Consider the following 26,057-nt stretch of genomic DNA (forward strand, 5'->3'; position numbering starts at 1 on the left):
ACATTGTAAATATTGACATTTAAATATAAAATGATTACATCATTCTTTCAAATATATCCAGTGAAATTGAAATCCCCTAGCAATTTGGTACATGACATCACCCATTTAAAAAATACATGAACAAGCTCTTTAACAATCAGAAATTTCACATCATTCCTTTTTCTACCTGAACTCAGATTTCCATCCACTTCCCCCAAAGAATTTTATCCTTTATCTTGAAAGTCTTTTATTGATCACTGTACCATATTTCCTGGCATTAAAAAATACTGGTATAAATTATTTTTAAAAAATATATTTACTGTGATCATAAGGCCAGGTCTTAGAGAATTTCTTCTGAATTATTATTTTATTAGTATACAGTCAAAACAATATATATGTTACAAATTTTATAATAGACTTTAAAATTTAATTTTTTTAGAAGGACATCCCTTGGTGAGATGGAACCGCCTGTTTTCTTTTTCTTTAATTATTTCATGCATCTGAGGATGACTATTACTAGATTGAAACTAACTGTAAAATGAAGAGAAGATATTGGACCACTAGAAATTACAAGGCCGGATGAGGGCTTACAAAGGTGGATTCGTGTTTTTTAAGTGTATTATATCAAGTAGAATCTATAATATTCAAGTTCATCTAAATAATATAGCTAGGTTAAATGAAATTTTAAAATGAATATAGATTTATGATATTTAAAAATAAGTTGACAAAGAATGAAAATGTTTCTTTTAGAGGCTGAGAAAATAAAAAACACTATAACTGATCCATATTCCTTTTACTTAAAGATGTAGCTTCAATCTCTTGGAAGTAATGTTGAAATTTTCACCACTAATCTACTTTCTGTCTCAATAGATTTGCCTATTCTGAATATTTTACATAAATAGAATAATATGTGTTTTTTTGTGACTGGCTTCTTTCACTTAGGGTCATCTGTGCTGAGGCACATAGTACTTCATTCCTTTTTTCTCCTTTAATTGTTGAATAATATTCCATTAATTGAATATACCACATTTTGTTCATCTCTTCATCCGTTGATGGACATTTGGGTTGTTTCTACCTGTTGGCTCTTGTGAATAATGCTGCTATAAACATTCATGTACAAGAATTTATTTGAATACCTGTTTTTAATTTTTCTGAGTATAACCCTAGAAGTGGAGGTGCTGGGTCTTAGGATAACTCTCTGTTTAACTGTTTGAGAAACTGCCTGGCTGTTTCCAAAAGTGGCTGCATCAGCTTCCATTCCCACTAGCAGTGTGTGATGAATCCAGTTTCTCCACATCCAAGCCAGCAGTTGTTGTTACCCGATTTTTTTTTATTATACCCATCCTAATGGCTGCAAAGAATCTCACTGTGGGTATCTTATGGTTTTGATTTGCATTTGCTTTATAACTAATGACATCAAGCACCTCTTAATATGCCCACTAGCCATTCATATATCTGCTTTGAAGAAATGTCTGTTCACATCCTTTGCCTATTCTTTAAATGGGTTTCCCTTTATTGTTGAGTATAAGAGGTTTTTTTTTAATGTTTATTTTTGAGAGAGAGAGAGAGAGAGAGAGAGAGCGAGGAGGGGAGGGCAGAGAGAGATGGAGACACAGAATCCAAAGCAGGCTCCAGGCTCTGCACTGTCAGCACAGAGCCCGACACGGAGATCAAGCCCATGAGCTGTGAGATCATGACCTGAGTTGAAGTTGGACTCTTAAGTGACTGAGCCACCCAGACACCCTGAGTTTTTTATATATATTCCAGATGCAAGTCCCTTATCAGATATTTGATTTGCAAATATCTTCTCCCATTCTGCTGATTACATTTTCATGTTCTGCATAGTGTCTGTTGAAACACAGAAGTTTGTAATTCTGATAAAGTCTAACATATCTATGTTTTTTATTTTATTACTTTGGTGCTTTGGTGTCATATCTAAGAAACTATTGCCAAATCAGAGGCCATCTAGGTTTACCCTTATATTTTCTTCTAAGATGTTTATAGTTGACCTCATTTCAGGCTTTGATCCTTTTTAAATTCACTTTGTACATAGTGTCATATAAGGGTCCAGTTGCCTTTTGTATGTGATTATCCAGTTGTCCTAGCACCATTTGCTGAAAAGATTGTTCTTCCCCTTTGAATGGTCTTGGTACTTTGTCAAAAATCAGTTGATCATAGAGGGGTAGGAAGATGGTGGAGTAGCAGGATCCTGAGCTCACCTCATTCCACAGATACACCAAAAAAAAAAAAAAAAAAAAAAGAAAGAAAGAAAGAAAGAAAAAAGAAAAAAAAAACTACATCTGTACAACTGATTCTGAAAATGATCTGAAGATTGGCAGAATAGACTTTGCACAGCTCATCATAGAGAAAAGATCACCTCAGTAAGACTAGGGGGGCAGAGACCTGGTTGGGAGAATTGGACATTAATACAATAACAGTAGAAAACTGTAACACCCCATTTACATCAACAGATACATCATCTGGAAAGAAAATAAGGAAACAGTGTCTTTGAATGACACATAAAATCAGATGGACCTAACAGATACGTACAGAACATTCCCTCCCAAAACAACAGAATACACATTCTTTTCAAGTACACATGGTACATTATCCAGGATAGACCACACGTCAGTGCACAAAACAAGTCTCAGAAGTTTAAAAAGACTGAAACCCTATCAAGCATCTCTTCCAACCACAATAGTATGAAACTAGAAATCTATTAGAAGAAAACCAGAAATAAACACACGCAGGCTAAACAGCATACTACTAAACAACCAATGGGTCAATGAAGAAATCAAGGACGAAATCAAGAAATATGTGGAGACAAATAAAAATGAAAACACAAAGGCCCAAAATCTTTGGGACACAGGAGCTGTGTCCCTCAAGAGCAGTTCTAAGAGGGAACTTTTGAGCTTTCCCTCAAAAGCAGTTCTAAGAGGGAAGTTTATAGCAATACAGGTCTATCTCAAGAAATAAGAAAAATCTCAAGTGTACAACCTAACCTTACAACTAAAGGAACTAAAAAAAGAACAAAGCCCAAAGCTAGTAAAAGAAATAATAAATATTAGCATGAAAATAAATGAAATAGAGACTTAAAAAGCAATAGAAAAAAAGATCAGTGAAACCAAGAGCTGTTTCTTTGAATAGGTCAACAAAATTGATAAACCTTTAGCCAGACTCCCCAAGAAAAGAAGAGAGAGGACTCCAAAAAATAAAATCAGAAAAGAAGGAGAATAACAATTGACACCACAAAATACAAAGGATTATGAGAGAATGTTATGAAAAATTATATGCCAACAAATTGGACAACCTAGAAGAAATGGATAAATTTCTAGGAACACCCAATCTTCCAAAACCAAATCAGGAAAAAATAGAAAATCTGAACAGACTGATACTAGTAATGAATTTGAATCAGTAACCCAAAATTCCCAACAAAAATCCAAGACCACATAACTTCACAGGTGAAGTTTACCAAACATCTAAAGAGTTAATACCTATCCTTCTCAAATTATTCCAAAAAATAGGAAAGAAGGCTTCCAAATTCATTCTGTGAGGCCAGCATTATCCTGATACCAAATAAGAGAAAGACACTATTAACAACAACAACAAAAAAACCTACAGGCCACTATCTCTGATGAATATAGATTTGAAAATCCTCAACAAAATATTAGCAAAAGAAATTCAACAATATATTAAAAGGATCATTCACCACAATCAAGTGGTATTTATTCCAGGGATGCAAGCATGGTTCAATATTTGCAAAGCAATCATTATGACACATCACATTAACAAGAGGAAGGATAAAAACCATATCAGCATTTCAATAGATGCAGAAAAAGCATTTGACAAAATACAACATCCACTGATTAAAAACTCCCAACAAAATGAGTTTATAGTAAACATGCCTCAACATAAGAAAGGTTATTTATGACAGACCCACAGCTAATATCATACTTAATGGCAAAAACTGAGAGCTTTTCCTCTAAGAGCAGGAACAAAGTAAGGATGTCCACTCTCACCACTTTTATTCAACATAGTACTCTAAGTTCTAACCACAGCAGTCAGACAGGAAAAAAAAAAGGCATCCAAATTGCTAAGGAAGAAGTGAAATGTTCACTATTTGCAGATGACATGATACTATATATAGAAAACCCTACAGGCTCCACCAAAACACTATTAAAACTGATAACTGAATGCAGTAAAGTTATACATTACAAAAATTAATATTCAGAAATCAGTTGCATTTCTATACACTAATAATAAAGGAGCAGAAAGAGAAATGATGAAAACAATCATATTTACAATTGCACCAAAAAGAATAAAATACCTAGGAATAAGTTTAACCAAGGAGGTGAAAGACATATACTCAGAAAACTAGAAGACATTCATGAAAGAAACTGAAAATGACAGACATATATGAAGGGTATACCATGGTCATGAATTAGAGAATTATTATTGTTAAAATGTCCATATTATTCAAAGCAATCTACAGATTCGATGCAATCCCTATTAAAAAACCAGTAGCATTTTTCATAGAACTAGAACAAATAATTCTAAAACTTGTATGGAACTACCAAAGACCCCCAATAGCCAAAGCAGCCTTGAGAAAGAAGAACAAAACTGAGCTATCATAATTCCAGATTTCATATACACTACAAAGCTATTATAATCAAAACAGTGTAGTTAATACTGGCACAACAATAGACACATAGATCAATGGAACAGAATAGAGCGCCCAGAAAGAAACCAATGCATATATGGTCAATTAATCTACAACAAAGGAGGCAAGAATATACAATGGAGAAAATACAGTTTCTTCAATAAATGTTGGTAGGAAAACTAGACAGCTACATACAAAGGAATGAAACTGAAACACTTTCTTACACCATACATTAAAAAAAAAAAATGTATTAAAGATCTAACTGTGAGACCTGAAACCATAAAACTCCTAAGAGAAAACATAGGTAGTAATCTCTTAGACATCAGCCTGGATAACATATTTATGGATAGGTCTCCCCAGGCTATGGAAACAAAGGCAAAAGTAAACTATCAGAACTATACCAAAGTAAAAAGCTTTTGCACAGCAAAGGAAACCATCAACAAAACAAAAAGGCAACCTAGTGGATGGGGGAAGATATTTGCAAATGATATATCTGACAAAGGGTTAAAACCAAACTATATAAAGAACTTAAATAACTCAACACCAAAACAAACGACCCCCCCAAAAAAAACCAAACAAACAACAAAAAAAGCATGCTAATTAAAAAATGTGCAGAGGACAAGAATAGACATTTTTCCACAGAAGACCTACAGATGGCCCACAAGCACATGAAAATATGTACAACATCACTAATCAGGGAAATGCAAATCAAAACCACAATGGGACTATCACCTTCAGAATAGCTAGTATTAAAAAGAAAAGAATTTGCAACAATGTGGATGAAACTAGCGTGTATTATGCTAAGTGAAATAAGTGAATCAGAAAAAGATAAATATATGATTTTACTCAATTTAAGAAAGCAAACAGATGAACATAGGGAAGGGAAGGAAAAATAAAATAAGATAGGAGGAAAGCAAACCATAAGAGTCTCTTAAATATAGAGAACAAACTGAGGGTTACTGGAGGGGAGTTGGGTAGGGGGATGGGCTAACTGGGTGATGGCATTAAAGAGGGCACTTGTTAGGATGAACACCGGTGTTATATATAAGTGATGAATCACTAAATTCTATTCCTGATACCATCACTACACTATATGTTAACTAACATGGATTAAAAAAAAAAAGGCCAATAACAAGTGTTAGTGAGGATGTGGGAAAAAAAGGAACTCTTGTGTACTGTTGGTGAGAATGTAAATTGGTGCAACCATTATGGAAAACAGTGTGGAGTTTCTTCAAAAAATTAATAATAGAATTACCATATGACTTGTAATTGCACTATTGGATATTTACCCAAATAAAATGGAAACACTAATTTGAAAAAATCTATGCACTCCTATGTTTATGGCAGCATTATTTACAATTGCCAAAATATGGATATGGATGCAACCTAAGTGTCCATCTATAGATGAATGGATAAAGGTGTGTGTGTATATATATATGTACAATGAAATATTACTCAGCAATAAAAAAAATGAAATTTTGCCATTTGCAACAACCTGGACAAACCTAGAGGGTATTATGCTAAATGAAATGAGTCAGAACACAGAAAAACAAATACCACATGATTTCCCTTATATGTGGAATCTAAACAAAACAAATAAAAACAGACTTTTTTGCCTTGAATTGTTTTTTTTAATTGGTTTTCATTTACAGTGTCTTTATCACATTGCTAAGAATTTGTTTGTTACATTAATTCCAGTTAGTTAACATACTGTTATATTTAAAGTGTAGGATATGGTGATTCAGCAATTCCACACAATATCCAGTGCTCATCAAGACAAGTGCCCACCTTAATCTCCATCACCTATCTCACCCATTTCTCCTAACCCCTTCCCCTCTGTTAACCATCAGTTCCTTTGCTATAGCTAAGAGTCTGTTTCTTGCTCTCTCGCTCTCTCTCTCTCCCTCCTTTTCCTCCTCTCCTCCTCCCTCCCTCTCTGTCCCTTGCTCAAAAACAAACAGATTCTTAAGTACAGAGAACACACTGGTGGTTGCCTGAGGGGAAGTGGGGATGGAGGAGGGCAAAACAGATGGTGATTAAGATGTGAAAATTTCCAGTCATAAAATAAACAAGTCACAGAGATGGAAAGTATACCATAGGGAATATAGTCAATAATATTGTAATAACAACAACATGACAGATGGTGACTACACTTACCATGGAGAGCACTAAATAATGCCTAGAATTGTTGAATCAATATGTTATACTCCTGAAACTAATATAACACTGTATATTAATTATACTTTAATAATAAAAATAAAAGCTAGGCAGCTATAAAAGTAGTTTATCATAGGTTTATTTCTGGACTTTTAATTCTATTTGATTGATACATATGTCTATCCTTATGCCAGTACCACACTGTCTTAATTACTGTTGCTTTGTAAAAAGTTTTGAAATCAGAAAATACAAGTCCTCCAATGTTGTTCTGTAATATTGTTTAAAGATTATCTCACAGTTCTGGGTACTTGAGAATTTCATGTGAATTTTAGAATCAGCTTGTCAATTTCTACAAAGATATCAGCTGGGATTCTGATAGAAATTGCCTTTGAAGAGTATTGCCATCTTGATAATATTGTATTCTGATCCATGAACATGGGATGTTTTTCCATTTAGAGTTTCTAAAATCTCAATAATGATTTGTAGTTTTCATAGTATAATTTTTTTACTTCTTTTGTTAAATTTATTCCTAAATATTTTATTGCTTGATGCTACTATAAATGGAATTGGTTTCTTAATTTCATTTTTGGATTGTTTATTGCACATGTATAGAAATACAACTTATTTTTGTACATTGATCTTGTATCCTCCAACCTTGCTGAACTTACTATTTCTTATAGTATTTTAATGAATTTCTTAGATTTTCCTACATACAAGATCATATGTCACTTACATATAGAAATAGTTTTACTTCCTTTCTAATCTGGATGCTATCTATCTACCAGTTATTTCTTTTAAAATCTGTTACTGATAAATTGCCTAATTGCTCTGGGTATAACATCTAATAACATGTTGAGTAGAAGTGGCAAAAGTGGACATCCTTGCCTTGTTCCTAATCTTAGGGGGAAAGCATCTAGTCTTTCATTGTTAAGTATGATGTTTGCTTGGATTTTCTGGAGAAATCCTTTAATCAGGTTGAGAAAGTTTCTTTGAGTTCCTAGTTGAGTGAGTGTTTTCATTGTGAAAGTGTATTTGATTTAAAAAAAATTTTTTTTTCTGGGGCGCCTGGGTGGCTCAGTCGGTTGAGCATCCGACTTCGGCTCAGGTCATGATCTCACAGTTCGTGAGTTCAAGCCCCACATCGGGCTCTGTGCTGACAGCTCAGAGCCTGTAGCCTGCTTCCGATTCTGTGTCTCCCTCTCTCTCTGCCCCTCCCCTGCTCATGCTCTGTCTCTCTCTCTGTCTCAAAAATAAATTAAAAAAAAAACATTAAAAAAAAATTTCTGAGCCCATTTAGATGATCATTTAGTTTTAATTATTTAATTGATAAGGTTTATTCATTAATTGATTTTCCTTAAATTCATGTAAACCATGATAGTACAAAGCTCTTGCTACCAAAAAAGCATAATACTTTACATATATTGTTTGTATAGGTCTCTTCTCAAAAACAAATTAGTTTTTTTGGGTTGTGAAAAAGGAAACTGAAGGAATAGCACAAATTGAGTAAATGTATGTGAAAGTGAAAGTTTTTGTGTTTTCTTCTCAGTGATTATCTGCTCAGAATTTTTAAATTGTTTTTAAACTTGTGATTTGCTTTACTTTTTGTAGTTGGTGATCCAGATATTTTTTAAAGTATCTTTTCAAGCAATCACCGTGAAATTTCTATTTTGAAGTACATCACTTTAATCAATTTTTGTGTTTAGGTTGTAGTTCAAAGCAATTAAATTAACACGAAGTAAAAAACACACAAGGCCTTTAAAAAATTAACTGTATGCTTTGAGCATGAAAACACTGCTTTCATTTGTGCTACTCTGGGCATAAGTAGGGATGATGTACTTCCCCTTTTTTTCTACATTTAAGGGTCCACCCAGAAATTTGCAACTACTTTGAGTCCCGGAAATGTTCTCATTCTCTTTTCTTGCCTGTGATATAATCTCTTAATATAGTTGGTTCAAGAGTCATGTTAAGTAGACCCAGATCACATGTGTGAGCCTCTTAAAGGCAAGGTAACTTCTCTGTTTGCTGAGAACAGATTGCAACCTGGGTCCCAACACCTGGTACCTTCTTGTCATTGCTCAGAGGTGCCATAGGCTAGAGAATGTGGGCAGTTGAATCCAGTCCATTCCTGTCACTGGACAGTGGCCACAGAAGTCTTGTCTCAGGAAGTGTCATCAGTGTGTGGTTACTTTACTTTCTTAAATATAACTGGAATATATTTTGTTAAGGTAAAAAGGTTACTTTAAAAATATGTTATTCAGGCATCACAACACTGCTTTTTAGGGATTAAACTTATCTAAATAGTCTGTAATTTCAGGGTTTCCATGATCCACATAGAATTAGCATATCCAGCTGGATATAAAAATGACAATACAACATGCAGTGGTTTTCCCTTGTTCTTTTTTTTTCTTCAAAAAAATTGGATTCTTCCACATTATATATGCTTTTCTTTGTTTTGTTTTGGGAGAAAAAGAAAGTATGATCTTTGGAAAAGTATTCCATAACTCTGAAAAAATACTCCCTGATAAAATACTTTTGAAACAATTTGAAAAAGTCTTTAGAAACGGCACATTTAAAAGACATGAAGCGAAGTTTCCTTGGACTGTGTCGGGTTTGGGAGGCAGCATAGACTAGTGGCTAAAAGTGCAATTCCAGAGTTAGACTAAATTATTTGGGTTTCAGTATTCCCCATCTGTTCAGTGGAGATGAAAATAGTATGTACATCATAAACAAAACATTCAATGAGATAACACAGGTAAAGAGCATAGAACAGTGACTGGCAATAAAGTGCTTGTTAAATGTTATCCGATGTCTGTAGCAGTGGAGGTACACTATTAGAACCTTAAAACAGACTCAAAGTCAATAAAATTAGAATTAGTAATACTAATAGAATTTACTTATTAGTGTACATCAAAACTCAAATCTAAATCCTTATTTCCACCGTCACAGGGAGACCATAAATTAGTGTCTTTAATGAATTTCCATCAACGTACCTGCAAAGTAGGCATGGGAGGAAAAACAGAAACTCTGCTGGACTCTGAGTGTAGATTCTATACATTTAAGAATACTCTTAGAAATTACAGGTGTTTGTTTTTAAGACACTTTGGCAGTTGAAGCCATAGCAATTATTTCTAGAAGGCTAAAAGAAAATCTGTGCTAGGTTCTGAAAATCAACTACCCAGAAATACCAGACCTTTGAAAACTAGTCCTCAAGGGCACCTGGGTGGCTCAGTTAAACATCTGACTTCGGCTCAGGGTCATGATCTCATGGTTTGTGAGTTTGAGCCCTGCATCAGGCTCACCGCTGTCAGCACAGAGCCTCCTTTGGATCCTCTGCCCACCCCCCACCCACCCCGCCTTCCGTCCCCTGCTACCCCTCCCCTGGTTGTTCTCTCTCTCAAAATAAATAAGTAAACTTAAAAGAGGGAAAAAGAAAGCTAGTGCTCATGTAACCAATAGCCACCGTGGAAACGGTGGCTTCTAGAGAGTTAACTGCTGTTGCTGCTTCCGTCCGCCGCCGCTCATGAGGCCTTTCTGTCCCTCATTCAGTCATCATGATCACCCAACTGACCCATGGTGAAGTCATTAGGTGGCCAGAAGGGAACTATGTGAGGCTCTTTCCTCTCCTATCCTATCTTCCATTTCTATCAGGTTAATTATGTTCACCCTTTGACTTCTGATAACCAGTCACTGCCACTTCCAGTGAACCATTGCTTTTTTTGTCATACACATGCATCTTTCTGAATCCCTTTCTTTTTACTAGATTTTACCACTTAATCTCAGGAAAATTCTACTTTGTCACCTTGCTCTTCATAAGAGTAAAACAAAAACTGTTAAACACAACTCTCCAGATTTCCTAGACCTATTTCTAATGAAAATAATCTGACAATACAACAATCTTAAAAGTACACCAAAGTACCTTCCAGATTCCTTACCAAAGTTCAGTTCCTACAACTAAATTTGCTTTTTTTCAGTAGAGACAATGGTCATTGGGACTTAAATCTAATCCTCTTCCTAAGTCTTGCAGATTAACTTTCAACTTGAAGTACAAGAAACAGTATATATTCTGATAATTACCACTTTCTCCCTAAAAACTTAGGAATCCTGAAAAAGGATGTCCCTAAGAATTGGTTATATATTAAGCAGTTTTTCTGCTGTTGATCTGAAAGCATTTTTCAACCATTCCGTGTATTTTCCTTTGGTTACTCTATTGAGGCATTTAAAAATTTTTAATTAAGATTTTAAATTAAAATTTAAAAATTGAGCTATGTGAATTTTAAATTTTCCTCTAAATTTGGGCACAATTGTGGCTTCTCATTTTTAATCATTTCTTAGCATTATTCACTCTCTATTTTGTTGGGTAGACTTTCTCTCAGAGGAGGTAATGACATCTCATACCCTTAAAATAACACACAAAAGAATTACAGCACAGAGTTCCAGAGTGGGTAGAAAGTCTTAGAGATAATGGTGCTGCTTCAAACAAGATTGAAATACCATCAATTATACTCAGATTTCAATCTATAAAATATTAAGCTGGCAAGGCTTACTTTAATCATGATTTTAAAACTAAACAAAGCATATATTATAAAAAGGTGCATACGAATTTATTATACCTTAAAAATCACAATTCAAAATAAGCAGGGAACATTTTCTATTTCCCTCGCTTCAGGCTCTTGCTAACATGGCTCCACATATCATAAATACTCTGTATTCCTATATTCATTGAAACCTGAGAGTCCTTTTTGAATTATTTCCTAATTCTCTATCTCATTAATTTTACTGTAGTTTAAAAATACTGTAGAAACAACCCAAATGTCTATTAACAGATAAGTGGATAAACAAAATATGGTATGTACATACAATGGATTATTATTTAGCCTCAAAAAGGAATGAAATTCTGATACACGAAACAACATACATCGTCTCTAAAAACATGCTAAGTGAAATAACCCAGTCACTACAGGATGAGCATTGTACAATTAGAGGTACCTAGATAGGCAAACTGATGGAAAGTATAATGCATAGAGGTTACCAGGGGCTGGGGGAAGGGAAAAATGTTAAATGGGTACAGAGTTTCTGCTTGAGATGATGGAAAAGTTCTAGAGATAGACGGTGGTAATAGTTGCACAATATTGTGAATGTACTTCATTCTACCAAATTATACACTTAAAAATGGTTAAGATGAAATTTTATGTTGCATATATTTTACCACAATAAAAAAAATATTATCCTGAGTTAGCCATAAAATAATAGTGCTCTCCTTGGGGCTCTGAGCATACACCACGAAGGGACCCAGCCTCTTGCCATTCTGAGTAGCCCCTTCATTCTCACACAGGGGTGGAGAAAACACAGCTGTATTTACTTTTCCAACCCCATCTTCTATTTTGAAATACAACCTTTTTTGCAAATGAGAGCCAAGGTCAAGTGACACAGCACTCCTCTCACCATTTTGGTTTGCCAAACATTGTTTTTCTAGCAGAGTGCTGGGTTAGGTGCAGCGAGTGTGGGTAATGCTACCACTCACATGCCCTCTGAGTGGAATTTAATTAGCCTACCTTCATAATTTCTGTACTCCATTGTATATTCACCAACGATAGTATTTCCAAGTGTGTGGCCTATTCCACACACAAATTCAAATTACAAAGAAAATAAGGCTTTTCCTGTCCCATATTTTTCTATTTCTTAAAGATTTTTCTGTTTCTTGAGTTTAGAAAGATGTTTAAGGTGAACATGAGGTCCTACTGATCATTGTCTTCGGATTTCGGCTATGGACATGACAATTCTATGTACATACTAGCATGTATTTATGTCTTCACATAATGATAATATAAACAATGACAAAATATAAACTTTTCGGAGTAAACTATGAGCAGAACAGATTAGCTTTCTATCTTCAAACAACAACCTTAACATGCCATAATCATATGTTTATTTTTTTAACAACATCTAAATGGTTGTTCTTAAAAAATATATTATTCTTAGGTTATGAATTTTTAAATGTTCATTACATCAAAGCATATACCAAGAAAGCCCAGCATGTAGCTATTACTTAATATCTTTAGATTTACTTTCTTTTTGGATTTCCTACTACTATCGTATGCTATTTATTTCCACTCAATCAAGATGATACAAGTATGCCTACGTATCTAATTACCTCAAAAATGTGTATATAAAGTATTTATGTTTTCTTACCATCTCTAAAAAAGGAAGCATTCCATTTCCCTTCTTGTTGTATATGCAGATGGTTGAGGTGCTTTGTTGTTTTACAAAACGAAAATCAAGCATTTGAGTGAAACTAATATTTAGTCTGCTTAGATCTCAAAGATCATTTTTCATTGTTTTTCTTTGAAATTATCTGGAAAAAATATGACCTTGTTGCACTGTGCTCTGAAGAAGTTGAACAGATACTTAAAATAAAACTATATAAATGGGAAGTTAAGTGGAATCCAGTGTGACTAATAAGGGATATCAAATTCTTTAGACCTGTGGTGTACATAATAAGCTTAAAGAGTTTGTGTACAAAAGGCTAAGCCATTGTGTAGCCGTGGCTATGATCAGTTGCTATAGTTTTCTAAGCCATTACGTATTGGATCCTGCTTACTAGATTTAACCTAGTAACAAGATGCTTAGTTGTTCTGTTACTTTAAGCTCTATTTCTATTGTGTCACAGTCTGTACTTTTGGACCGTCATTCTCTACTCCGGATGACACTTGGCCATAGAGAAATTCCTAAGTCCTTAAAACAAACAAAAAAACAGGCAAGTTAACTTTAATACCCTTGATGAAGGCCTTTACACTGAAGGGGGAGCATCGGTTGTAAATCAGGAGAGCCAGAGTACGCATCTCTGCCAATTAGTAGTGATGTGACCTTAGATAGTCCTTAAACCTTGAGCCTTAGAAGATGAGAATTGAAACAGTAGCTAACCTATCAAATTTAACGGGGTGTGAGGCTCAAATGAAATAACGTGTGTGAAACTACTTTGAAAACTGTATGAAGCAATAAACAAATGCCATTTTTCCAAGATTCTGATTAGAACTTGTCTTATCCCACAGATTTAACTGAATTTTGAAATTGATAAAACCATACCAGCAAGTTGTTTCATAGAATATAATAGCACATGTGAGTTTTAAAAACCATTAGTTTGTTATATTTTTTATTTCCAGATCATTTAACATCTGCACAACTCTATTTTTGTTTGTTTGGTGTGGTTAATAGGCCTCTCTTTTTTTGGTGTAAATGAAGATGCATGGGAGGTAGAAATTGGTGGGGTCCTAATGTCCTATTAAGGGTGCTCCTTTTCCTCCTCTGCCTCCTGGGCCAATGGAGAAATAGGATCAAAGAGCCAGCAGACAGAGTAACAAAATGTCCCCCTTTTGACTAAAATAGCCTAGGCTGGAGGAGACAGCTTAATGCAGTAGCTAAAACGAACTTCCACACTCCCGATAACTCATGTCTAGACCTGTGGGGAAAGTGTAAGTCAGCACAAAAGACACTCTTACTCTGGCAACTTGTCTCCCCTGGTCCAAGTAAAGAGAGAAGAAAGAGACTTTCTCCAGGCCTCAGGACCTTTGATGGTTTAGTGTCCGTTATCTAGAAACATGGACCTATGGCTGTCATCCACCAACTGGGTAGTTCAGCCTACCTCCTTGGGGAGGGATAGGGGGCAGGGCAGACAGCCATAGAGGTTAGAGAAAAATCCCTCTTTATGGAAACCAGAAGAGTAAGACAGAAGCTTTTCTCTTTAACAGGGGGTGAACAGAAATTAAATTAAATAAATGATTCCATAATCTCTAAGACTTCCACCCATCCTCTCTCCTAATCAGCCCTCATCTCTGAGGCTTTCCTCCTCTTACAGTGCTTACCAGTCCTACCACCCTGCTGCTGGTCCTGTTCCCCACACCCCTGCCCTCAAGCATAGGCTCCACTGTAGCCCTTTCAGACTCTACCAGAAATACTGGTTCCTGGGAGAGAAGAGCCATGTAAGGCAGCTTGATGCCCTAGATTGAATGTGTCCCCCAAAAATTCATATGTTGAAACCTAATCCTCAATTATGAGGGTATTAGGAGGTGGGACCTTTGGGAGGTGATTAGGTCATAAGGGTAGAGCCCTCATGCATGGGATTAGTGCCATTATAAAAGAGGTCCCAGAGAAAGCCCTGGCCTTTTCTGCCATGTGATGTTTTAGGGAAAAGAGAGCAGTCTACAAACCAAGAAGCAGGCCCTCACCAGACACTGAATCTGCCAGCACCTTGATCTTGGACTTTCTAGCCTTCAGAGCTGTGAGGAATAGATTTTGTTGTTTATATGCCACCCAGCGCATAATATTTTGTTATAGCAGCCAGAATGGACTGAGACAGTTAATTAGGGGGAATTTGGAGTAGACCGGCCTAGTTTCTTCCTCTCTCTCTCAGTGAAAGGTGGATCTGTGGTAAAAACAGCTGCCACGGCCTCATCTACGCTGTAGCAGCACTTCATTGAACTTCCTTTGGGAGACACATTTGTGAAGTAGTTTGTTTGCCAAGTCAAGAATAATCCACCTCATTCTTTAGGAAATAGATGTAACTGGAGCCTCAAACTAGTTTTAAGTTCTATCTGTATTTAATACTACCCATGGTTCACCATGTGGATGATAATGTGAAAAACAGCAAAATCTTGTTAGAGAAAAAAAAAAAAAAACAGATGTGGAAATCCAGCTTAACATAATTCCCGGTTTAGTTTGAATAAATCTGAATATAAAGTTCACAAAGAAACTTACTTAGTCATTCAATAAACAGGTATTGATCACCAATTATGAGCCAGGCATTGCTCTGATTGCCAGACAAATGTAGATGAAGGCTGTTGTCCCTGGCTTTGAGCGGCCCATAGTTTTAGGAGAGTGACAGAGAACTCTAGTCTAGTATGATTTGTGCTGTGAGAGAAGTACATACAAGCTGTTATGGGAATACATGGGTAGGCACTTGGCCCAGGTTTGAGGAGTTACTTGGGGAGATCTTTCTAGAAGAGTCCTGATGTGCTTCCTGAAGGGCAAGTTGAAATAGGCAGGATGAAGAGAGTAGAAGAAGAGACAAAGATGTCCTAATTAAGGCAGCAGTAATCGAATGAGCCAAAGCTCAGAGCGAAAGGGGGAGCTTGGCATGTTTGGATAATAGCAGGTAGCTTGGTATGGATGAAGATGTTAGGGAATGGTAATAAAAGAAAATAGAGGGATAAGCAAATCCAGATCATAGCTATGTACTACAATATGCAGTTTGTTCTCTTGTCCAAAGGCATTGAGGAGTGTTAAGCAAGGAAGAGCATGTGTGTGAAATAGCACCAACGAGAAGGAGCATATAGTGTAGGGTGAGCGAGGCCAGATGCAGGACACTCTGGGAGCATCCATGACACGAGACTGCAGTGGCTTGCAGTAAGAGAATTGACAGTGGGGCCAATGGGAAATGAAACTTGGGGAGACATTAAAACCCTCAAAATCAGGAGGAGTCAGCCATTTACTGGATGGAGAAAGTGACAGGGAGGGAAAAGTAAAAGACAATTCAGGCTTCTGTGTTTGGTACTCATTATACAAAAAAAAAAAAAAGAAGAGCATTAGGCTGGGGTAGAGCTGGGAAGGGCTTGAGAGTCAGGTTCAGAACATGTTGAGTTTAATGTGCCACAAGAAAATGTATAATAAGGAGTTGAACACATGAGTCAGGGTGGTTTCAGGATGGGTGTGGACATATGTGCATGTGTGTGGATCTACTTTGGGGCAATGGAGGAGTAGGGCAGAAGGACCCATGGATAGGGATAAGCTCCTCCAAGGGTGTGTGGAGACTAAGAAGAATAAAGGAACAGAAATGAGACCCTGGGAGAATACCTTCTTTTCAGAAATAGGCAAAAGAATAATGAGCTAGACAGAGGCAACACTATCTGTTGCCACTAAGAAGTGGCCCAGAAGCCAGAAAATAAAAACTCTGAGAGTGACCCATCTTAAGTGCTACAAAGAGGTCATATAAAGTTAGCACTTGAGAACGTCTTCTGAGTTTAGCACAGTGTGATTATTAGTAACCTTGGACGAAGTAGTGTCAGTACCGGGGCAGATGGCAGTGGGTGAGGAGTGAAGCAGACAGCAAGCGTCAACAATCGGCTCAGCCTGGCTGTGAAAAAAAGAAGGATAGTGTGGGTGTTCAGTGGGTAAGATGCCAGTGGGTGCGAAAGACCTTAGGAGAATTTCCTGTAAATGGTGAATTGACTATATAAAAGATTCGCAATTGGGAGCCACCTCCTAATGGATGAAGCCATGTCCTTGAAGACTAGGGACAGGATTGGGTGTGGAACACCGGGAAGGGATTAGCTTCGGGTAGGAAGAGGGCAACATGCCCCTGGTGGCAGGGGAGAAGCATGGAGGGGTACAGATGCAGATACATTTTTGGGGAGCCGTAAGTAGAGGAGATCCTCACCTGATGGTTCCTCTTTCTTCTGTAGAGTGGGATGCTAGCCCACCGGCTGGCAGTGAGGAGACAGGTGGTGATGGGCAATGGAGGTAGGGCCAGGGGAGAGGAGAGCAGGGGTGAAAGTGTGCTGGCAAGAATGAGAGGGAAGGCCTACAGCACAATAGGAGATTTCTGGATAGCCTAAGGTCAGAGATTATGAACTTACATAAATTAACTTCCTAAAAATGGTTTGTTTTTTTTTAAATCACTGGAATAGCCTTTTTTATTTCCCAAACCAGAACTAAACAGGATCCCATGCTGAACATACTGTTTCTTGCTGGTTCCTTTCCTAAAATGCTTCTCTTTCCTCTTTCCACTGCTCCCCCCCTAGAGTTGGCTGTACAGAAGATTTTCCGGCTTCAGTGAAGCCACTTTTCCAAGAAAGCATGGAACAGATCACAGAAGCAAGTGCCAGCTTGCCTACTTCCCCCTCTTCACTTGCATACATTCAGCTGGAGTTCTGAAAAGAGGAAGTCAGGAGACTTTTTTTTTTTTCTTTAAGAAAGATAGAAGAAGCAGGAAGCACAGGCAGGTGGAAATACTGGGGGGGAGAAGAGGGGGGAGAAAGAGGAAAGGGAACAAATACTGAAAAAAAAAAAATCATGAGCCAAAACGTAAATTGAAATGATGTCAGAGATCAGAAAGGAAAGGGAAGGGAGCAAAGAAAAGATCTATCTACTTTCTGACCTGGTCTTTCTGTTCAAATATGTGGCAGCCTCAAACTGGGAACCCCAGCCCCATGGGAAGCAGGTTTTCAGTGAGTTCCTTTCTCTCCTGCCTAATTTATCTGTATCGGTGGTCAGGTGTTCTGGGCTTTTGTTTGTTTCTTTGGCCTAACCCCACAATTTAAAAGTCAAGTGCCTAGAATATCTCAGAAATAAGGGGACCAGATTCGGTGCCATTCAAGGGTCACAAGTGAGCCCTCATGATATGCAGGCATTACTGTTCTGGGTATGGAGGATTTGCAGAAAAATGGCAAACAGTCTCTACTTTTGCAATATCATTTCTCCCTAGTGAAAGGAGACTGTGGCTTCGGACTTATGTAGGTGTAAGAGACCAGTCCTCTGGCTTTTATCAGCCAGCCAGACATTTATTAGCAACCAGCTTCTTAGAGAAAAATAAGGAGCTTGAGTACGGCCTTAACTGTGCCATTGCTTGTATCACCTTCTAACCTCTTGTCCCCTGATGCTTCTGACTCAGATTTGCCCCCCAACCCACCCCCATCAAGACGCTGATGTAATGCAAGCAGATACCAGCTGAAGCCAGAATAGAATGGATAGTTATCTGGGGAGATAAAGTGACAGTGTTGCCTGTTCAAGCTATTGTTCAAAGGAACATGTCTTTTATTTATAGTTGTTAGAATTTAAAGGCATAGACAGCCAGAGCTTGACATTCCCTCTTCTTACTATAACTCGTTTCCTAGAAATAGGCTTTAGCAAATAGCTACCTTCTTTGTATGTAAATTGAATGTGTTAGATAGGTGTTTTATACCTGGTTTCATATTCTTCTAATAGGTTCTATTACTGTTTTGGTTAAGGTTGGTTTCTAAATTTTAATGCATCAATATTTTGCTTTTATACGACACTATTTTAGCTTTGCTTATCTGAGGCACAGGTTGCCTCAAGAAAGCAGGAGGTTTAAAAAAAATGCCAAATATAGGTGACGTTCCTATTAATAACATTTTCATACTTTAGTCGGGTATGGCTCCGTAAATTAAGTCTCCAAATTGTTAGCGGGTTTGCAAATTGGCACTCCTTAATAGATTCCATGGTGGTTTGGGGGGCTTCTGTGCCATGAGGTTCCCAGGATGCCACGAACCTTCTGTCGCTCCAGGGAAGTGACTTCATTTCTCTAAGCCTTTACTGAGAAGTGTTATGTGCCTTGTATTCTTGGACTGTTTTTTTCTGAAGCTCTGAGATTTTACAGATTGAACCTCGTGAATCTTTACCACCCCTCTGCAAGAAAGGGAGGAATAGTGCCTCTAAACCTTTTTGAATTACTTGAAACGAAGATAATAGAGTGTGAGGAATACAAGATAAACTTGGCTGGCCCATTTTTTTAGCAGGTTTGCTGATGAACAAGAAATAATTATTTTTATACAAACACGAAAATAGCTTATTATTTGTAAACTTCATTTGTTGTAATGATACGGATAAAGAAATTTACTTTCTCCCCAAGATTAAAAAAATCTGACATGGTATGCTTCTATTTAAACACTAATTTGAAAAAAGTATTAAAGCTAGATTATATGAAGGAACTTCTGCTCAAGAACATTGTCATAGCAGCCTTTCTGTGAACAGGATTAATCACAAAAATAACGAATATGCCTTATGAACATAATATTCGAAGTAATTTTCAAAAATTTGGCTATTAACTATAAGGTTAATTGATTCTTTTCTTCTCGCTCCATTGTGGTTAACATACTCATTCTTCCCTTTAAAGACCCATTTTATTATGCAAATGAAAAAAATTGAAAGACTTTGTGTCTAAGAGAGAGGGCTGCTTTTTTGCCGGGAACTCATGCACCTGTTTCAGCCCTCAGCCCCCACCTCTGCTTCCACTGGCTGCCAAGCTAGACTCAGAGATCAGAGTAGCGGGTGTGGGGTCCTTGAATTTTGACTCACATTTTCTTTGTGACTTACTCTCGTTTTGCCTTGTAGTTTCTCCCCTCCCAGCTCTCAGCATGCCAACAGCAGCTGCACCATGGCCCTCACGCTGCTGCCAAAGGGCAGGCAGCCTCCTTGGAGACTGTAATGTTGCACTCTAGCCAACTGTTAAGAGATAGATGTTGGAGTCATACATACAGCACAGCTGAAATTCAGATCTTTCTAGGAGGCATTTGGTGGAACACTTTTTCCATGGTAATTTTTAATTAATTTTTAAGTTTTGGAGACTTTTCTATTTTGGACAGTTTTCAAACATGTGCAAAGGTAGGAACACTACCGAAGCACATTCCCACGTAGCTTCTAGCTCTCCATTTTGACAGTAATCAACTTATTGACAATCTTGTTTCACTGTCCCTGTTTACCCTGTGGTCCATCCAGACAACTGGTAGACTTATTTCCGGGGATAAATACCTCCTAAATTACAGTTGCTTTTCTGTCCTCCTTCAGTCTAAGATCTGTCACCTTGATGATTTTTTCAGTCCTTTCTAATGGTAAAAGATATGAGAGTCTCCTTTCCTTCTAAATTAAGCTAAGATATGCTATGTTGGCACCTGTCATATTTTCTAATACCATCCCCGAAATTTTCAAGGCTTTGTGCATTCAGCTGGCCAGTCTATCCAGAGTACATCTGAGGTGTGCAGGGTCTTAGAATGTGGAGCATTAAAGGTCACTGAGTTGGATTCTCCATGTCACCACAGACTAGCTATGTAACCTGGGACAACTTCCTTCACATTTGTGTGCTTCTGTGTCCTCTTATTTTTACCGTGGGGTCAATAGTAGTACACCACCACCCCCCCCCCCCACTACCCCCAGAGGTGTGGTAGGGCTTAAATGAGAGAGTACATTTAAACAGCTCAGATGGAGCTGGCTCAAAGGTCATGTCCAGTATATGCAGCTTGCTTCCATCTTTCTCCTCCTCATTTTTCATCCCTCACTGCTCATTTTACAGAAGAGAGAAGTGAGGTCCAGGTGGATGAAGCATATGCCAGTTTTATCAGGAGAACTTGAACAAGGAATCACGTGTCTCAACTCCTTTATTATCCAAGATGCAGTTTGCCATAGTCTTGTCCTTAAGGAATTGTGCTCTGACACATAGGAATGATTTGTAAAGGAAAGGAAGGGGGATTAATCAAAGCCTGCACAAAGAAATAAATATTGCTGCCAGAGAGTTAAACCTGAGAAGGGATGTATTTAGAAAGCAAAGTAGTGGGGCACCTGGGTGGCTCAGTCGGTTAAGCGTCCGACTTCAGCTCGGGTCATGAGCTCAAGCCCTGCATGGGGCTCTGTGCTGACAGCTTGGAGCCTGAAGCATGTTTCGGATTCTGTGTCTCCCTCTCTCTCTCTGCCCCTCCCCCGCTCACACTCTGTCTCTCTGTCTCTGAGAAATGAATAAACCTTAAAAAAAAAAAAAAGCAAGCAAAGTGGTACAAGTAATGTACCTCCTCATTGGAGAGAGTGAGATTTCAAAAATGTTTTTGTTTAAGAAAGGAGATGATTTGGCTAATGAAACTGGAGAACATTCTGTATACAAGGAAGAAAGAGAAGAAAGTTCAAGCATGGGATGCTACTAATAGATCCAACAAACATTTGCATGTGAGATTAAGAGGGAAGGCAAGATATAAGAGCAGAGGGTAAGGTAAGATGATTTGAGCCACCAGTGGATGTCAGCAACAAAAGAGATGGATGGATCCCAGACCTTATCTAAAGCCAAGTGGCATCTGCCATTCCTAAAGTTTTTATTTATTTGCTTACTTTAACATGTGCTAAGCATTATTGTACTTACTTGGGAACATCATCACTTCATTAATCCTCACAGCAATCCTATGAAATAGGTACTATTATTGATCTTGAAATACAGCCAAGGAAACTGAGCACGTGGAAGTTAAAGAACTTGCCCATGGCGTAAGCAGGAGACCTTGGATTTGCACCCAGGCAGTATGTCTCTACAATCTGTGCTCTCAACACTCTGCTGTGCTGCTCCAGGGTAAGCCCCTGTGAGTAGGTCATCTTGAAGAAACCAGTGATAGATAGGTGATACTTTCTAAAGAGGCTAGAATTGTGGCATCGTTACTCAGTGACACCTGTGCTCTCATCTGACCCAGGGATCCTTCGTCTTTAAGCCTCGGTCAGGTTTCAGGAGGCAGGTTCTGTCCACCGCATACATGGACCTTTCTAATAAGCTTTGTCATAGCAGGGCACACTTGCCTTGTTCTAGCTGCAATCCTAAGAAAGTGCTCTGGTGTTTTATTTATGATGTCATAAGACAACTCTTGCTAGGGATGTGTTTGGTTAATTCAAAGTCATTTACTAACAGATTTCTTGAGGGTCTCTGTTCTGTGTTGGGCATGCCTTGTGAAGAGAGTAGTTCCTCTCTTACAGAATCTCCATGGAGTTTTCCTTTCTAGAGCTTCTCATTAGCATATCACTACCATCATTTCTATCAATTCATAAAGCAAAAGAAAAATTGGGAGAAGCCTCTCTTGACCCCACATCCCCTTCCAGCAATCGGCACATATCTCTTTTCCCATTTGCAGTATAATGTCTAGAAATGCTGTCTGTTCTATTTGTCCTCACTTGCCTTCCTCCTGTTGTCTTTTAAACACAACACCAAGCAGACTTTCTTCTCAAGATCTCCTCCAGCTCCAGACTCCTATGAGATCCCTCTACCTACTAACAGCTCCACCTGGATGTCTGTTAGGCACGTGGAACATCCAGAACAACTCCTGATCTTCCTGCCTTGCCTGCTCCCTCATGACACCCTTTCCCATCCCTGTAAATGGAGACTCCATCCTTGTTGCTTAAGCCATGAACTTTGGCTTCATCCTTGATCCTGCTCTTGCTCTCATACCCCACATCCATTCCATCAGCAAATCCTATTGGCTTTCTCCTTGGTCTATCCACATTCCAGCCATTCTGTCTCACCCTTAGTATCACCACCTGACCCACAAGCCCAGCTGGTCTTCCTGCTTCCTTCCCTGGCCACAGTACCCCCCACACCCACCATTAGCTATAGTCAACACAGCAACCAAAGCAATTCTTTTGACATCAGTAAGAATACATCTCTTCTGCAACAATATGTTCTTCAAAATTTTTGTAATGCCTACATGCCACAATATGGATGGATTTCATACATAAAATATTAAGTGAAAGAAGCCAGAAACAAGAGTTCATACTGTATGGTGACTTCATGTAAAATACAGGTAATACCAACCTGTGCTATTAGAAATCAGGATGGTGACTGAGGGGCAGGGAGTTGGTTGTGACTGAAAGAGAGCACCTCGAGGGCCTCTGGAGAAGCTGGTCATTTCTGTTTATTACTTTGGGTGCTGGTTGCTCACAGGTATTTGGTTGGTTAAAATTGAGCAAGTTCAATACTTATGATGCACCCTTTTCTGTATGTCTTTTCCACTTCAATAACAAGTTTCACAAAACTGTTATTTCTTACACAGAAAACCATCCTCCTCTACTCAGAAGGAATTTATCAGCACTTGCAACTGTTATGATATAAGCCTCATGCAGGCAAAAATCTTGTCTGCTTTCATCCACTCAACAAATACTGAGCACTGCGCACTGATCTGGGTACTGGGGATACAGCAGTGAACATGGGAAATAAAAACTCCCTAAGCTTCTAAGGGGTGATACTAGAATAAATTATACACCATGTAACAAGGTACTGAGGGCTAAGGAGAGGAAAAAGCAGGAGAGGGAGATGGAATGCTGGAGTGGGGGGAGTGAGGGCCAGGAGACAGTTAAAATAAGGTGGGCAGGAAAGGCCTCCCTGAGAAGGACATGGGAGAAGGAGCCCCGGTGGGTCTGGGAGAAGAATCTTCAGGGCAGAGGGATTGGAGAAGAGGGAGCCAGGACAGACTAGCTGGAGAAACTGTCAAGAGAGGTACTGGGGCCAGATCAGGAAGGGCCTTGTAAGCCTTTGTAAAGACTCTGGAGTTTTATCCCCCAGGTGGGGACTGACTAGAGCAGGTGGTGAGTAAAGTTTTTCCTGACCTGGTTTAAGCTAGGTTTTAGCCACTTGGAGCAGCAGGCCACTCGTTCTCATTTTCGTAAACATACTTACAACTTTTTACTCAATCTCCTGTGGATAGATACTTAGGTAGTTTCCAGTACGGGGCTTGCGTAGAGTGCTATGAACACCCTAGTGCACATCTTTTGGTAAAGTACTATATGCAAGGTCTACCAATCTTAAAGAAATTGAACAAGATACATCAGCTTGTGTAACATAACATACTAGTTCCAGCGAAAGTCGGGCAATCAATCAATACTTGGGGTACACAGGGGAGGTAAATGCTCAAGTTTATCTTAGGGAATAGAAGGTGGAGGATACATGCATCCATACAGAGTATGCAAGGTAACATATGCTAGGTGAAGAATACAAAGAAATGTCAAATAGATAGCTTGCTCTCAGGTACCCTAGAGTCTAGTTGGAGATAAGACATATGCATAGGAAATAGCCACTAGCAAGAACACAAACATGAAATGCCAAATAATATCCTAGTCAGTTTGCCCCATATTCTCTCTGAAGCAGGCAGGGCCACTTTGGACTATGATCATCTACAATTTCACAGGGAACCTGGGAGTTCTGTAAAGCCTGGAAGCTTACATCAGATTTGGGAGCCAGACTTTGTAGACCTTATCTGGGCTAGGGAAATAGCAAGAATGCAGGCTTGTATTTAGGGGGCCCTGAGTGGTCAGCCTCAGTCAGAGAAGGGTTTAGGATTCATTTTAAAGCCTAGTAGAGATTTAGGTGGATGTATTTCTCAAGTAAGTAAATAGCAGCATTCCAACCTGGGAATATTTCTATATTCCACATTTCTCAATCATTTTGATATATTAATGCCACATTTACCATTTCTAAACCTCAAAGTCCACAAGGTCTAAATGACTTAAATATATATGTATTTTTAGACTGGCAAAGAAAACTCATCCAGTGTGACTGTAGCAGGCCCCGAGGTGGAAAATAAGGCAGGCCAGACTTTGGAAAACAACTCATTAATGGCTGAACTCCTCAACGACGTACCCTTCACCTTGGCCCCACACGTGCTGGCTGTGCAGGGCACCATCAGTGACCTTCCAGACCACTTACTCTCCTATGATGTCAGCGAAAATTTATCACGGTTTTGGTATGATTTCACTCTTGAAAATTCAGTGCTCTGTGATTTGTAATCTTTATGTCTATTTGCACCTTAACAGCTTTCAACAAAGCTTTGCCTATTTTATTTAACCCGTTTGATGTTCTTTGCCATTTCACTGCTTAACCGTCCCCAGAAACACAAGGATCATAAAGCAAAGAAAATGTCATTGTGTTCATTACTCTGTTTTTTAGAATAAAGGATATTTGTATAAAAGTGGGACTAAAGTTCTACCTCCTTTCCCCCCAGATAATAAATTTAAAACTTAGGCTATCAAGGTTCTATGAAAGGAGTAGACTTCAACCGGTCTCTCAAAATAGAACACCTCAGGTTTGTCTTAGAAGAGCTGTGGCACTTTTCTTAGTTACCACGACTCTGAAGTCTGTGCTTCGAATGGAGCGTGACTTGTCTGCTTTGGAGGAAGTTTGAGTTAATGGTACTCCCTTTATTCTTCCACAGTGTTTATGAATGAATTCAGAAAACAAAAAAAAATGTTGCCAGTTAGCTTAATCTCTTCAGTCCGGATTTAGACACTGGGGTGGAAATGTAAAACTTTTCCTACAAAGCAGTGGTAGTTTGCTGACACACAGATGTGGTACCTGCTCTGGATTCTGTCTCTTTTGAGTGATACGTATCAGTTTCCTCCAACCCACGGCAGTCCTTACCACCTTGAGTGGTTCCTGGGTTCCTGCCTTTGTTTTCTGCCTCGTTGCAACTTCAGAGTGTGTGCTCTCACCAGCTTTCCAGAGAGCTTCCCCTGTTTCTACTTCAGCTGGCATTTGCTCTCCTTACCACATATGTTCCCAGTTTATGAAGAGATCCACGTTTCCTTTCAACCTCTCTGCCTCCTAAAGAAAAACATCTCATGACGATGCATATTATTGCTGATAACACCCTTATTTAGAAATTTGTTGGCCACAATACAGATGGGAATGTTTTACTGCTAGAAAAACTAAAATCGACTCATTTCCAATTAGAGTGTAGGCAAA

General features: G+C 38.3%; 1 protein-coding gene and 1 long non-coding RNA gene across 2 annotated transcripts in view; one reads left to right on the top strand and one right to left on the bottom strand.

Moving 5' to 3' along the window:
• Window positions 1–25,550, top strand: part of UMAD1 (UBAP1-MVB12-associated (UMA) domain containing 1) — a 216,857-nt gene extending 191,307 nt beyond the window's left edge. The window contains exon 4 of the mRNA XM_015535087.2: window positions 24,845–25,550. Coding sequence (XP_015390573.1) covers window positions 24,845–25,102 — 258 coding nt within the window. The 3' untranslated portion in view covers window positions 25,103–25,550. The remainder of the gene's footprint in view (window positions 1–24,844) is intronic.
• On the bottom strand, window positions 17,956–22,672 carry LOC122233698. Its single transcript, XR_006211366.1, has 2 exons — window positions 21,708–22,672; window positions 17,956–20,029 (listed from the first exon to the last, which is right to left on the bottom strand). It is a non-coding gene; the product is annotated as an uncharacterized LOC122233698 (long non-coding RNA).
• Window positions 25,551–26,057: the final 507 nt, after the last annotated feature.

Source organism: Panthera tigris, chromosome A2 (genome assembly GCF_018350195.1).
Source record: "Panthera tigris isolate Pti1 chromosome A2, P.tigris_Pti1_mat1.1, whole genome shotgun sequence".
In the NCBI taxonomy this organism is placed as follows: Eukaryota; Metazoa; Chordata; class Mammalia; order Carnivora; family Felidae; genus Panthera; species Panthera tigris.